This window comes from Pangasianodon hypophthalmus, chromosome 22 (assembly GCF_027358585.1).
Source record: "Pangasianodon hypophthalmus isolate fPanHyp1 chromosome 22, fPanHyp1.pri, whole genome shotgun sequence".
In the NCBI taxonomy this organism is placed as follows: domain Eukaryota; kingdom Metazoa; phylum Chordata; class Actinopteri; order Siluriformes; family Pangasiidae; genus Pangasianodon; species Pangasianodon hypophthalmus.
Genome location: NC_069731.1, coordinates 5,884,101 through 5,899,616, shown reverse-complemented (window position 1 = coordinate 5,899,616; position 15,516 = coordinate 5,884,101). Strand labels below are relative to the sequence as shown.

The following is a 15,516-nucleotide window of genomic DNA, read 5'->3' as shown; positions in this document are numbered from 1 at the left end:
ATTCAGCACATGTTAGCCTTCACCTTGCCCGGTTGGTAGCTGTCGTATGATAGTGGAGAGCTGGCTGGTGGGTGGGAATTGGCGGGTGACCAAATTGGGGGGAATCATATTCATATCGTTCATATTCATCACACCCACTATCATTTGTCACATGCACCTTCTCTATCATTGCTGATGAATTGTTATGGATGTGTCAGCGATGTGGGCTTAATAAATTAGCCCCAGTGCACACAAAACCTAGGGGGAATTTCAGCAAAAGTGATCAATTGACATGACTGTCAGTGGTAGTCTGTGTGAATCTACAGTCTGGGCTAGAAAGAAATCAGTCCCAGCATTGCTTCTTCATACCATTCTGTGTATTTTTACTTACAACCCTTGGTGGTGCTGTTCACCTCGTTTCAGCAAAAGTTAAATAAATAATTCACTTTAAGACTTCTGCACTGAGGAAGAGAAAAAACTCACCAGGGGGTAGATTCAAATGAGCTAGAAGTCTTATTAAATCTTGGTGAATCACTTTTACTCATATGACTAAGAGTCGGACCAAAACTGCACCACTTTCAGAATTATTTTGAGAAACTTGATGAATACTGGTCCTGATCTGAATAATAATAAAGGAACAACAGATCAATTCATGCATAGAGTTAGGATTGTAGGCGTATCAATCTGACCGTTTTCTTTCAACAGCCTGGCTCCTGGTATGATTGCAAATTAATGAGCAGCTACTAATCCTCTACGGGAGTTTATGCTTTAGTGAGCTGAGTGATGAGTCTGGTGCTGTATGCATCCTGGTACCATGTATATAGCCTACCTGCATTGTAAGATTTAACCCAAGGCATGATAACATAAATTATTGCTTCCTGAAAACCTTTTAATATTGAAATTAATGGCTAATAATTCATCGTTATTTTACAATACAAATATAATCTAAGTATCCAAATAGCATTATGCTAATAGAGCTTAAACGTACAGACATCTTTTCAGGAATGTTAATACAAGTGATTAACAATCTATTTTGCATTTTCCAATATCATACAAAAAAATCAGAAATTGGATAATGAGTCATTTCTTGATTTCTTTTTTATAACAAAAAAAAAATCAGAAAGTTGTTTTCCATTTTCATGTTTTTGGAATGAAAATCAAATGATCAAAATGTACACATACTTTTTAAAATTTATTTGTTTGTTCATTTATTCAATCATTCATTCATTTTAATTTAATGATGCAATTTTGTATGAGCAATATATTATTTTACGAGTCTGTATTAGTTGTTTTATAACAGATGGAATAAGAGCAGTTCTTGGTGATAAACCCAGACTTTCGGACTGCACTCTATCTACATTTTGCTTTTATAGCAGGTAGATTTCCAATATTGACTTTTTGTGAATCAGACTGTTTAGTCAGATAAGCAGGACCGAGTTATACACATATTGGCCCATTTTATCTCTGCAGTTGTAATTGACGTCCTAAAAAGCTCACATGGCGCTGTAATAAACTTGATCTTTGTGTACCCTGCTCGCTTCCGCTATCTCTTCAGTTGCTAACGGTTTCCTTTTGCAAATGGTATGTATCTGATTCAGTGTCACTCAGTGCAGCTAGTGACCCGTTACGTGCCAACCTCGACAGTCTCCCCACTGCTCCAGCAAGGCTTGCGAATAGATGGATTGTAATGTTTGCATTAGGTGATATCTTTCAGAGCAAGCATACAACTGTCTCCATTCTCATAAACAATGATGAAACAGACTGTTCTCGTCCATGCAAATGATAGTGCTGTCTGGTTCAGAATGTCACCTTGCTTTGTGGCCGGATTTAACCAAGACTGTGATAAGCTTATTGATTGAATGTAAGAGAGTAGTGCAGCAGAATAAACACACTATAAAAGAAATAAATGAGTAACTCAGGAATAGTCAATCTTTGAGTTTAGAAGGCCTTACTTTTAAGCTTTGATGTTCTGTTTACTACTTAGCAACGGAAGTTACATGACCCAGGCCATCTATTTTGACTTTTCAAATCATACAATGGCAAAATGTCTTTTAAAAAATACCCAATACATTTTAGCTATGGCTCAGTAAGTAGCAATATAAACAGTATCAATGGATATCAGTATATACATGCACATAGTAATGATATAGCACACAATCATGCTAGCTTATCAGAATGACCAGTATTTTTTTTTTTTTACAGAAACAGTCCAAAAGTGCTGTAATCAGGTATATGGGCAATTGTTTCAAATCTCTAATCTTGCTGTGTCTGTTCTGAAAAAAAAAACTGTGCTTGCCATTAGTCAGCTCTCTCATTCCGCACGTTAGCCTTCACCTTGCCCGGTTGGTACCTGTCGTATGATAGTGGAGAGCTGGCTGGTGGGTGGGAATGGGCGGGTGACCAAATTGGGGAGAAAAATAGGGCAAAAAATCGTGATTGATAAAGTAATCCACCTCGTTCATATTCATCACACCCACTATCATTTGTCACACGCACCTTCTCAGTCATTGCTGATGAATTGTTATGGATGTGTCAGCGATGTGGGCTTAATAAATTAGCCCCAGTGCACACAAAACCTAGGGGGCATTTCAGCAAAAGTGATCACTCGACATGACTGTTAGTGGTAGTTTGTGTGAATCTACAGTCTGGGCTAGAAAGAAATCAGTCCCAGCCTTGCTTCTTCATACCATTCTGTGTATTTTTACTTACAACCCTTGGTGGTGCTGTTCAGCTCGTTTCAGCAAAAGTTAAATAAATAATCCACTTTAAGCCTTTCATTAACAGCAAGTACAATGTATGGCTAGATGTACTGTATGTATGACCATCACATGCATATGTGACTGGTGAACTTCTCATTCCAAAACAATGGCCATGACTATGGAGTTGATCCTCACTTTGCTGTTATAATAATCTCCACTCTTCAGGGAAGGCTTTCACCGTGACCTGAATACATCATACTTGTTAACCTGATCCTCAGCACTTTGGTGTTTTGTGGGCTTATAATTCTAAGCATCCGTGTCTCTGCTTTCTGTCTGAAACAGACTGAAGAAGAAGTCCCAGTCGGTGGACATCGCCTCTCAAGGCTTCTCCAGTTTCATCCCGAGTCTGTCCATAAACAGGTCCTCATCACCTGTTGCCAAAACGACCACAATCGAGGTGCAGGAAAACAACACGACCAATTCCCAGTGGCGCACTTCACGATGCAGCGAGCTGAAGAGAGGCTACACCATAGGTAAGCATGCACACACATCTTTCCATTGCGTGTACTGCATGTGTGTCACGAGGTCCCCTGAGGTGGTGTGTACGTGTGTGCGCACATGTGTGTGTGTGTGTGTGTGCGTGTTTGTCTATCCAGGTGACTGTTCGTGATGCTTGAATGATCTGAAATGAAGTGACTAATACATTTCCTCTCCTGCCTCCCTCTCTGCTTCAGTGCTTTGATACACATTCATTTTAGCACTTCATAAGCCTCCTTATAAGATGCAAAATATGCTCTTCAAGGGCCTCAAAAGTCAACAGTGAATGCAATCTAGTGCAACCATTTAGCATGTTCTCATTTATATGATGCTAAATTGTCCATCCAGCTTTATTAGTGGTGTCCACCATTAGCATTTCTGTAGACTGATAATGAAAGCTTTTGGGGATCAGTTAGTTTTAACAGCCTGTATCTGATTACATACTGAACTGATTAAGCTAATGTCTGTTTCACTACAGCATGTAGCTATCCAACAACTTAATCAAAGCGTAACATCCACTTAGCTAGCAAGCTGTTTAACATCTATAGGCAGACTGACTGGTTTTACCAGTGTGTATGATAAACTGGCTCCTTACACAACCTGTTCTTTGCAGGAAGGTATATGATATGGCCAAAAGTATGTGGACACCTGATTATTGAATATCCCATTCCAAAACCATGGCCATTAATATTGAATTGTTCCCCCTTTTCTGCTATAACAGCCTCCACTCTTCTGGGAAGGCTTTTCACTAGTTTTTGGAACGTGGCTGTGTGGATTTGTGCCAAGAGCACAAGAGATAGGGCACTGATGTTGGGTGAGAATGAGTTTATTGGGGTTGAGATCAGGGCTCTGTGCAGGCCTCTCGAGTTCTTCCACTCCAACCTTGGCAAACCATGTCATCATGCACCTCACTCTAGCTGGAGCATTGTCTAGCTGGAAAATGTTTTGGTTTATCCAGTGAAGGAAATCTTAATTCTACAGCATACAAAGACATTCAGTACAATTGGGTGCTTCTAACTTTGTGGCAACAGTTTGGGGAAGTCTTACACATGATTGTGATGGTCAGGTGCCCACATACTTTTGACCATATAGCATAATTAATGCAAGATTACAAAGTAAACGAAAATATTTCCACATCACGTTAGTGAAATAGTATATTAATGGCTTCTTAAAGATGATGTGACAAACCCTATTTTGGACAAAATCTGATTTTCCATCTTTTTGCTAGAATTGAGCCACAGAGAGTTCCATTGGGTTTTCCCACACTGTCACACACGTGTAGCAAAGAAAGCATTCAAATGTAAGTGCTTAGAATACAAAATGTTGAATTATTTCTGTATTTAATCAAGCAAGTTTGACTGAAAGGCTTTACTCAAAGACGTGATGTCTAAAACTACGCAACTGGGCCCACTCTGAGATTATGGTGATCCTAAAAAGGCCAAGTATTAAAAAAAAAACACCCTAAATAGCATGGATCACATTTAATAGATACTCAACCTCTCAAAGCAAGGCTATCGTACTCTTCCTCTCAGAAACAACCTACATAAAGGTTTGAGTCCACTATCATCTACTTGGACATTTCTAAATTGCTCTGAATATATACATCTGCCAAATGAATGAATGTAAGTTTTTTTCAGTTAATACAGGTTTCCAAAATAGGAAAAAGCATTCCTCATTTATATGAGTAAAGGAAATAGAGTAAAAGAAAGTTATAGCGACAATATTACAGGGTTTTGGATGCAAATGCAGGTTTCTTGGCAAAGTGGACAAACCCAAAGGCCAGAGACAAAGTCGAAGTCAAAAACATGCAGAAGTCCAGGCATTCAACAAAGCAAACTTGGCAAAGCAAACTTGATAACATAATCAAGGTCAAAAACAGAACAGAGTGCACACAAAGATAAAGGCTTGTTAATCCCACTAGTCATGCGCTACAAGCAATACTTCGCAGTGTGCAGAGGTTTTGACGTGTATATGTAGTGAACTGGTAATTTGAAACAAATGTGCATGTGATTAGAAGACTGTGGAGTGAGAACGAGGTAAGAAGTCATGTGATGGATCAAGTGATAAGTCGTGTCGCAGAGGATTCTGGGAAATAGAGGTTGTGTTGAAACGGCATTAAGAAACTAAAACGAACTCAAACAAACAGAAGTTAGCATTTGAATAAAGTAGTTTGTTAACTGGATATTCAGAACCCCAGATTTTATACAAGGATTTCTTACACAACTTTAAAAGGTTAAACATGTCTGTTTATTCCGTTTTAAATGATGGATAATTGAATAATTAATATTAACTAAGTTAAATTTTGCATTAGTGCTGAAACTTGGCCCTGAGTCATGTAGATTAGCAGAGTAATATCTCATTGATTCCGCTCACGTACGTTTGTAGACTTGTGTGTCTGGCCTGTCTCACCTTTCTGAGTCAGTCGCAGCCCCATGAGCTCGCTGCATGCAGGAGGAGGACTGCTGGGGATTCTTCCCTGATGTAGTACTGATGATTAGTGATTCATCATGCTTTGCCCTGTCACTGACAGGAGATTGGAGAATGACTAAAGAATGCACAAAAATCAAACTTAAAGGAATGAAATGTTCATGAAGAGTAGGTTGGATTGGAGATTGGAGCTAATTTGGGTTGGATAGTGTGGATTTTTTCAGGATTTTATCTTAGATAATAATAGAAATAATGCATCTCACATGGTTTAGTAGATGACCACTTACAGAGCCCATTACATAGTCATTGCCTATATCGCCTCATAGCTTAACTTTGTTGATAGTAATAAATATTATTTATAAATATTAATGTGTAAAAAATAGGCAAAAGTGATATGGTGGTGTAGTGGGCTTTGATCGATTTGGTCTTAAGTTTCATATGTTCTCTCTGTGTCCATCTATGTTTCATCCTTTACCTTGGTTTCATTATATTACATCATCTGTTACATACCGGTTAGGGTTAGGGTTAAGGTTAAAGTTTAGGGTTAAAAAGTTCCCACAATTTGTACTCTGCTTATGATTCCCTCATAAAACACATGCTGCGTTTACACACTTGCATCCAACCTCTTATACTTTACAAATCCCATTCTGTGTTTTTGTGTGTATTTACATTGCCCAAAAACATGAATTTTAAGGTGAACTTTTGTAGTTAGGACAAACTGTCAGACTTAATGAAGCTTAAAACACAGCACTTGATGCAGTTCCTTGTCTGAGTCATCCCATATTTTGAATAATGGATAATTGTGACTTAACTGTTGAGCAGCACTCAAGTATAAAGATAATTTTGAAACCTGAATACCAACTGCACATTTTCAGTAATACAGCCCATAGTGTGGGAGATTGGAAAGATATTTCAAGCAGGCTGAGCCGCTTATCTTCCACTTTTCAGCTTTTAATTCACAAGTTCATTGCCTACTGACCGTATGGGATGTGGCTGGACATCCAATCCCATCATAAATGATGTACGTGAGAGAAAGCTACCTGAGGAACGCAGTAACAGACGAAACATATGGTTGCAAATATTATTTGCATGGCTTCATTGCTCCCTCGTTAACAACACCCTTGTTCCAGTAACGTTTCGATACAATGGTGTTATATTAAGTGCCTAATCAAAAATAATGATGCACTCATGACTGGAAAATTTTTTTTTTTGGCATTTGTACTAAAATTCAATTCCAAGCAGTGCAGTGTGACTTTGTTGCTCACTTTCCAAGCCTCCTGTTTTTGAAAGATTGCATGCCAGCACTGCCAATCATGCCATGTTTTGGCCTGGTAGCTCTCTCGGTCTAATCAGAGGAGAGTGCTAATGCAGGCAGCAGCACGCTGTGCCCCCCTCCTGGATTTGTGACAGCGGCGCCATTAAAGCTGCATAACTGATCCATCAGCTGCATTTTAACAAGCGGTCCTGATGCGCACCGTCAAATTAGACCAGTACTTGCGCACTCTCGGAAAAGACGGTGCCAGCAGTTTTAATACAGTTGAATGAAAGGCTTCTATTTGTTTTTAATAAAGACAGTGTTAATGAATAAGTAAATGAGAGACAGTGATTGCTTTGTATAGGTAGATTAAGCCTGCGCTGTATAACACTGTTCTAGTGTTAAAACTTAACAGTTAAAAGGACCAATCTGTGTTAAATGGACGTCCTTAGTTATCCATGTCCCGTTCCTTCTATTGTATTCATAAACGATACAAAGCTACACATTTATCTTTAGTAAAATTGCATTAAAATCGTTTTTAAAATAAACAAAAAGATAAAGATGCTAAAAAAATGGTCAAAGAACTTGGTACAGTGAGCCACGGCATTCAGTATCCATTTTTCCACTTTCTTTTACAGACACATTCAGCAGGAGCTTATGTAACAATGCATCGTATATAAAGTGTGGCAGTGCAGTCACAGAGTGAAGGTGTGAAGGCGAGAAAAGCTCTAGGTGCTGTGTGATATCTGGAGAACACCAGCCTGCTGTACTTGGAAAAGCCCCTATTGTAAGTGTTTAAGGCTGACATGAAGACAGAAAGCATCCTGATCCATAGAAACAGAGAAAAAACAGTATTTATGAGACTATTTGATGAATGACAATAGCAGTTGTTGATATTATTAGATATGTTTCAGTCCATCATTGCATTAACTAAGGTCACAAATGCATACTCCACAGGAATACACACTCACTGTGTACTTTATTAGGAACATCTGTACACCTGCTCATTCATTTATTTATCTAATCAGCCAATCATGCGGCAGCAGTGCAATGCATAAAATTATGCAGATACAGGTCACGAGCTTCAGTTAATGTTTATATCAAACATCATAATGAGGGAAAAATGTGATCTCAATGACTTTGGACGTGGCATGATTGTTGGTGCCAGACGGGCTGGTTTGAGTATTTCAGAAACTGCTGATCTCCTGGGATTTTCACACACAACAGTCTCTAGGGTTTACACAGAATGGTAAAAAAAAAAAAAAAAAAAACAGAAAAAAATTCAGCATGTGGCAGTTCTGTGGGCGGAAACGCCTTGTTGATGAGCGATGTCAGAGGAGAATGGCCAGACTGGTTTGAGCTAACACGAATGTTACAGTAACTCAAATAACCACTCTTTACCACCATAATGAGCAGAAAAGCATCTCAGAATGCGCAACATATCGATTCGAGGCGGATATTCTGCAACAGAAGACCACATCGGGTTTTATTTCCTGTCAGCCAAGAACAGGAGGCTACAGCCGGCACAGGCCCTGGACAGTTGAAGATCGGAAATAGACCAGGTGATGTTTTTCCAATTGTTAGCCTCAGATTTCTGTTCTTGGGTCATAGGATTGAACGTGATGTGATCTTTTGTTATAGCGCATTCCACCTGCCATGTTGTGCTTTCTGAGATGCTTTTCTGCTCACCACTGTTGTGAAGAGTGGTTATTGTAGACTCCCTTTCAGCTCAACCCTGAGCTGTGAGGCACAAACTGAGCCAAAGGACAGAGCTGTAGAACTACAGAAATGTGTTCTGGATATTTGGACCACCATGAAAAAAGAGGAAATAAATGCTGCATATGATGCAGAAAATGTTTTAAAGTAGCTATTTATATAATTATGTAATCATATATTTTGTGCTGACTCTGTCCTCTCTGTGCTTTGGTGATTTTTGTGATTTCTATGTGCACTCTTTCCATGTCTGTTTCCATCTTTTCAGCCTTCATGCTGATCAGCCAAAGTCTTGATTTTGTTGTTGTTGTTGTTGGTTTTTTTTTTGGTTTCTTTAATTATGTGCAACATAAAACCAAACTGAAATAAAAAAAAAACAAATGAACCAAAAGTATTAATTTCACTCTGATTCAGATTTGGCAAAGGGACTAATAAGTGTGAAAGTGCCATAAGAATACCATTTAGGAATAAAGCCTAACCCAACCATCACAATGCATAGTGCTCTTTTATAGGCTGAAGAATCATAAAGTAGCACTAATGTTTGAGACAGATAGTCTAGCTGCTCAAAACAATTCCTCAGGCATTTTCTCTAGCACCACAGGGGACACTTATGGTTCAGGCTACTACACAGCATGCAGGCTGTAGTCCATCATTTCAAGGTTTCATAGAGATTCAAAGCCCATATTAATGTTATTGGTGTTATGGATCTGCTTACGGAAACCTGCAGTTGGTCTGTGGTGCTGCACGGCTGTCTCAGCTTAGAGTTCATCTTCAAACCTCTTGACTATTTTGGGATACAGATGATCTTTTTTAGCTCTTCTCATAACAACTTTGTCTCAGTGACATAGAGATGTTGGCAGTAACCATTGCAATAACCACCCACGAGTCGCACACAGAGACGAATCTTCGTGGGCGGTGCTAATGCAATGTGCAATTATTCATTAAGAAAATACACCCACAGACATATCACAAGGAGACAGCTTCTGAAAGGTGTTTGGCAAACCTGCTTGAGAATGATTTTAGTTTTTAATACTCTGTTCATACAGTAAGCTCGGCATTTCGATTGATTAGTGCTGAGTAGCATTCAGAAGAGCAAACATGTCATATGAACTAATGTCTATTTTACAGAAACCAAGCAAAAAACATGTTTTTTTTTTTCAGGCATGTATTCATGTATCCGTTGTCCTTTTCTCACTGTTTGCACAGATGTGCAAAACCTTTGCACATCTAATGAGAGGGGTGGGCTTGTGCATCTCACTGCAGCATATCAGTTTCAGAAGATGTAGTCAAAGATCAGGAGATGTAGTAATCAGTGCATTACCTCTGTACGATCACATCAAGTGGATTAAAGCAATGAGTATTTCATTTCTACACTCTGTGACAGAAATTTCATGAAGTTTGGATTTTAATCAACGTTAGAGCATGTGCTGCTGCAGTAGGTTACAGACTGAAATAGCACCCATGTGCTGTTTACTGTAGATTATGGATGTACACTGCAAAATACAGCATAAGTATTGCATTTTGTAGTGTTTCTAGCTAGAACACACAACCATACTGTGCACTTATTTTTATTTTAATAACTTCTCTGCCATGTCCAATCTAAAGACCACTGTGATTAACATGACAGTGTGTTGTGACATACTGCTGCAGAGGTCTGGTTTAAAATGGCCTTAAGGGGCACACCAAATTTAATAAAGGCAAAGAAATTTTAATAATAATAATGTGTCAGTGCTAGTTAATGGAATATTTTATAATATTTAAGTTTACATGCATAGAACTACATTATAAATAACGTTTAGGAAAAAGGTCCTGTGACCCTATATGCCTCTTAGGTGACCTCATGTGGGGTTGTGAACCCAAGACTGAGAGCCTATGAGTTAACACCTTCTTCCTACACTATCTCTAATGCTACTTTCAACTAAAACTTATAACTTGGACTAGGGAAAACCAAAGAAAACGCCCCTCAACTCGGAAGACCTACTGGGAAATTCAGGGAGTTCGGGTAGTTTCCTCAACCCTGAGTTCAGCAAGTGATGATAAATCAACATGGCTGCTCACACCATGAACAGTAAACAAAGTAACATTTCTTTAATTTTAAATTAGCTACTCTGTATATACAAGTATTTGCTTTAGATCAATCAAAATACAGCCATATTAGCTTGTTAAATCTATAACACTGACTATACAGTTCACTGTTTTGAAGAGTTAAATATACATCACTCGTTACAGTTAGCTTGCAAGATTTTTCCTAGTAAAAGATGAACGTGGAGACATCCATGTTTTTTTCCCCAATTTGTAGCTCGAACGCACAGAGGTCGAAAATGATGTAATTCTAAGTTCCAATTTCAGCATAATTAACCAGAGAACCAGCCATGTTGCACAGGATCTGCTTATAACCTTAATTGTCCCTGAACATCTGCCCTGTTGCTTCTTCTTGGCAACATCCCATTATGTGACCCAGGATTGAGTGGTCAGGTGTGCAGGTTCATGCCCCAGTTTGAAGTGATTGCCTGGTGGAGGAGATACTCTATAAGAGTGCAGCATTGAGTCATTCATAGAATTATTGCCAAAGGAGCGTGAAGTGGGATGGTGGTTCCTAAATATCACCCTGCTGGCAATTGCTTGAGATCAGACTGGAGGCTTAGCAGCGTTAGATTACAAGGAGACGCAGTGCCAGAGGGATGCATTCCTATTGTGCACATAAAGCCCTGAGCTGTAAATTGTGTAATTTGGTTTACACCCTCCAAGCAATATATATGAGAAGATCCATTTCAATATTGCCCTTGTCCTGAGTTCCCAACCTCCAGTTTCAAAGGGGCAGCAAAGTAATAAACAGTTTCATGGTGGGCATTTTTACAACGGTGGCCCACACAGCTCGACCCTGCAGTCTCATTCCCCCAGATATTGCTCCCGTGTTACTTATTCACAGGATTTGAGTGGAGTGGCAGTTACTGATGAGACAGGGAACTGTAAATACCATGGTGAAGCTGGTTAGGTGTGTGTGAAAGGATTTCTGTGGAGAGAGGGCAGACTGATTCACAGAGACAGCACTGCGCTCAGGTTGGCTACTTATTTTAAACCCAGGTGGCATCTCCTCTGGCAGTGCCATACAGACACAGAACTAAAGAAACACCAAGAAACTGTTGGAAAATGGGGAGTGCTGTGAACCTGATGGAGAACTAGTGGATAAACACTGTTGAGTGCTGTCAAATACTATGGCTGGATATTTTTGGATAGGATACTGGATAGGGTTACCAGAAATCTTTACAACTGCATCTATTAAATAATAAATTTGTAATGTTTGAGACATGACCCATTTAGAATCATAGTACTAAAGTAAAGATCCTAAGCTTTAGGTGCATTCTCACTTTAAAGTGCTGGAAAGAAATAGATTGAAATTACTCTGAGTAGCCCAAATTACACTATATGGCCAAAGGTATGAGGACACCTGACCATCACATCCAGATGTGCTTGCTGAACATCTCTTTCATCAGCATTAACATGGAGTTGGTCCCCCCTTTGGAGCTATAACAGTCTCAACTCTTCTGGGAAGTCTTTCCTTTGAATTTTGGAGTGTGGCTGTGGGGATTTGTGCTTATTGAGCCACAAGAGCAGTAGTGAGGTTGGGCACTGATGTTGGGCGAGAAGGCCTGGTATGCAGTTGGCATTCCAGTACATCTTAAAGGTGTTCAGTGGGGTTGAGGTCAGGTCTCTGTGCAGGCCACTTGAGTTCTTCCACATCAACATTGGTAAACCATGTCTTCATGGAGCTCGCTTTGTGCACAGAGGCATTGTCATGCTAGAACAGGATTGGGCCACTTAGTTCCAGGGAAGGGAAATCATAATGCCATAGCAAACAAAGATATTCTAGATAATTCTGTGCTTCCAACTTTGTGGCAACAGTTTGGGGAAGAACCGCATATAGGTGTGATGGCCATGTGTCCATATTGTGTAGTTGGAAATTTCGAATGCACACATCATACACTAACAGAGATCCAACATCATTATACCTGAAAGTAGTACAGCCAAAGACCCACTCCCAAACTTCTGATATGTCTTAACACAAAGCCACAAGCATTGTAACACAGAAGTCTTTCCCCTTCAACTGTCTTTGAGCCAGATAGCTCAAAGACACGCAGACAGCTTGTAAACTCACCCCGCAGATCTGAATGAGCAGCACACTCAAAAGGTTGTCCTCTTCAACAGTGCCTCGAGTTTTAGTGCTTGTGTTAGCCAGCTGGCTTGCTGCTGGTGAATATTTAATGCTAAAGTTCTGATCTTGGAGAACAAACACAGAGTAGGGGACTGAATGATTGGGTTGGTGATTCACAAATACAGCACTGTGGGATCCCAATAAAATACAAAACAAACAAGTGACTAGCATTAGTGCACTAGCTAAAAGACAAGCTCTTCTTATAGAAAAGGAGTCGATTTGCTCATTCATCTGGTACTCAGGAACTGAGACAGTCACACTAAAGGGTACAAAGCAGGACCTTGATAATGGCACATACTACTGTTGTTTGCCACTAAGTAGGACCTCAGTACACCAATGGTGTCTATACTATTTAGACATCCTGTTTATTGTGCAGAATGATTTACTACACAACCCTGAATTCTCATTGGAGTTGTATTAATTGATGTGAACTGCACATTTTAGTGTAACTGTGCCATGTCACAGTTCAAATGAAGAGAAACATCACCAGTTATAGAGAATAGCAGTGCGAGGTTTCCCTAGTGTGAGAATCGATATGCTGGCAGAAAGGCGCCACTGAAACTGTTTACTCTTACACTTAAGATCCCCCGCAATCAATCGCTGCCTCACACATGGTGTAGCCGAGAGGAGCACCGCTGGGATTACTGTGGCATTGGCATATATAATGGAACATATAGAGTAGATGAGGTGTGGCTGTTTACAGTCATGAAGTTTTTCCTCATTTAGGTACCCAACACACCAATATCTACGTAACCACCGGTATCCAGCAATATTAGGAAGTATCTGACAGGACTCAGTATTGATTATTCAGCAGAAAAGGTTTTTAAAAAATGACGTAATTCTGAGTTCAAACTTCCCACATCCAAGGTAAGTCATTGTAGCATTAGTCCTTTCACAAATCGCTGTGAAATATTTCCACACAGTTAATATTTTTCACTATTGATCTGCTGTGTGACTCTGTGCTGACTAGGGCAGGAGAGCAAACATCATATTCTAATGATCATCACCTTTAAAATTAGTATAGATTTGACAAATAGTTCAGTTAAAATATACAGTATTACCTTGGATGAATCAACAGGCTACTGTTGTCATAGCTAGCAGTAATGAGCTAGCAATTTTACTGTAAGAAATTAATTAGCATTAATTTCTTACAGTGTTTTGGGTCTGTGCCTGAGACTTCCTGATACATAAACCTTTTCACATAGTAAAGTGTGCTTTTTTTTTTTTTACATATCTGTTTTTAAAAAATCACAGGACCCCCTGGTGGCCCTAAGCAACCACTTATAACGCTTATAGCAAGAAATGGCCCTGGGTTTGTCTGATGTTAGCTAATGTACATTGCTTTGAGTTCATCGTGAAAACTGTCATTCTCTGTTTACATTGAGAGAAAGCCAGGGCTCTGCTTCAGAGCATCTTTCAAGCAGGAAAAACATGTTGAAATAAGAGGACCAGCCAAAACATTACTAATGCAGGATGAGGGCAAGGGGACAGGACTTCCGTGGGTGTCGGTTAATATCTGCGAGTTCAGAACACCTGTTATGAAGTAATAGGTGCATTTCATTGCCTCTGTACTCATACTTTGACAATGACAATAAAGTTGAACCTAACCTAACCTAAAAATTGAATACTAGCATACTGTGATGTTAAAATACAGAGCTGCTACGCAAAGCACTTGAAGGTTGCTAGTCTACAGCAGTTTTCCACCGGCTTTGCGACAGTCCACCAGGATACGCCTGTTTTCCAATCTATTCATTCTGTCCCTGCTTCTCCAGGTGCATGTCCTGCTCTGGGCCTGAGGAGATGCCACTAGGGGTTAAGCTAAGCAGGCAACCTGAGCACAATGCTGTCTCTGTGCATCAATCTGCCCTCTCTCCACAGAAAATCTTTCACACGCACCTGTCCAGCTTCGCCACTGTATTTACGGCTCCCTGTCTCATCGGTGAGACTCAGGCTAGAACAGCGGTGACACTGCGATCCATTCACACTCACGCGTACTGTACGTGCAGAGATAGACAAACACATGAACACAGAAATGTCATATAGGATAATGCTGTGTAAGAGGATAAACCATAAATTTGCTCTGTGGTTAGCCTGATGTGTGTGTGTGCATGGTATTTAAAATGTGGATTCTTTCATATGGTCTGATCCATTCATTTGAGTATATCCCCTCTGGGACTGTTTACCCCTATCTGTGCAAGCCATTGCAACATTTTGATGTTGCTGGTGATCAGGTTTCAACTCTATTTCAATTTCCGCATGCAGTTCATATAAATAGAACACATTAAATCAACAATGTAAGAAAGTGGTTCTGTATTTCTTTTTCACAAGGCGCTGAGAGAATCAACCAAGGACTATAGAGTTATTTTTCTGTCAGACGTAATCATAAGTAAATGAAACAGAGAGATCGCAAGTCCATTAATCCATAATTGTGTTTATAAATAGGCAACTGGGATTACAGTTGAAACTTTGCAAGTACAATCCTGGTGTTATGGTTAGAAATCTTTCTTGTTCATGTTGTGATCAGACTAAACCATCTTAGTGTTGTAGGGGTGGACAAATCAGTAGCCTGGGCATCCAGGACAAGCAGATTTCATGTACAAGCTATTCATTTGTTTCAATTCATATTTGTCTGACAAATAGTTTCAACAACCAGGAAGATTTTAAAAAAATACCTTGTTGGTTTTTGCAAAAAA

At 39.6% G+C, this 15,516-nt stretch overlaps 1 protein-coding gene across 2 annotated transcripts in view; it reads left to right on the top strand.

Moving 5' to 3' along the window:
* Nucleotides 1-15,516, top strand: part of oxr1a (oxidation resistance 1a) — a 177,440-nt gene that overhangs the window by 89,857 nt on the left and 72,067 nt on the right. For both annotated transcript variants that reach the window (XM_026924549.3, XM_026924547.3), the window contains exon 3: nt 3,021-3,211. In XM_026924549.3, the coding sequence (XP_026780350.3) occupies nt 3,021-3,211 (191 nt within the window). The remainder of the gene's footprint in view (nt 1-3,020; nt 3,212-15,516) is intronic.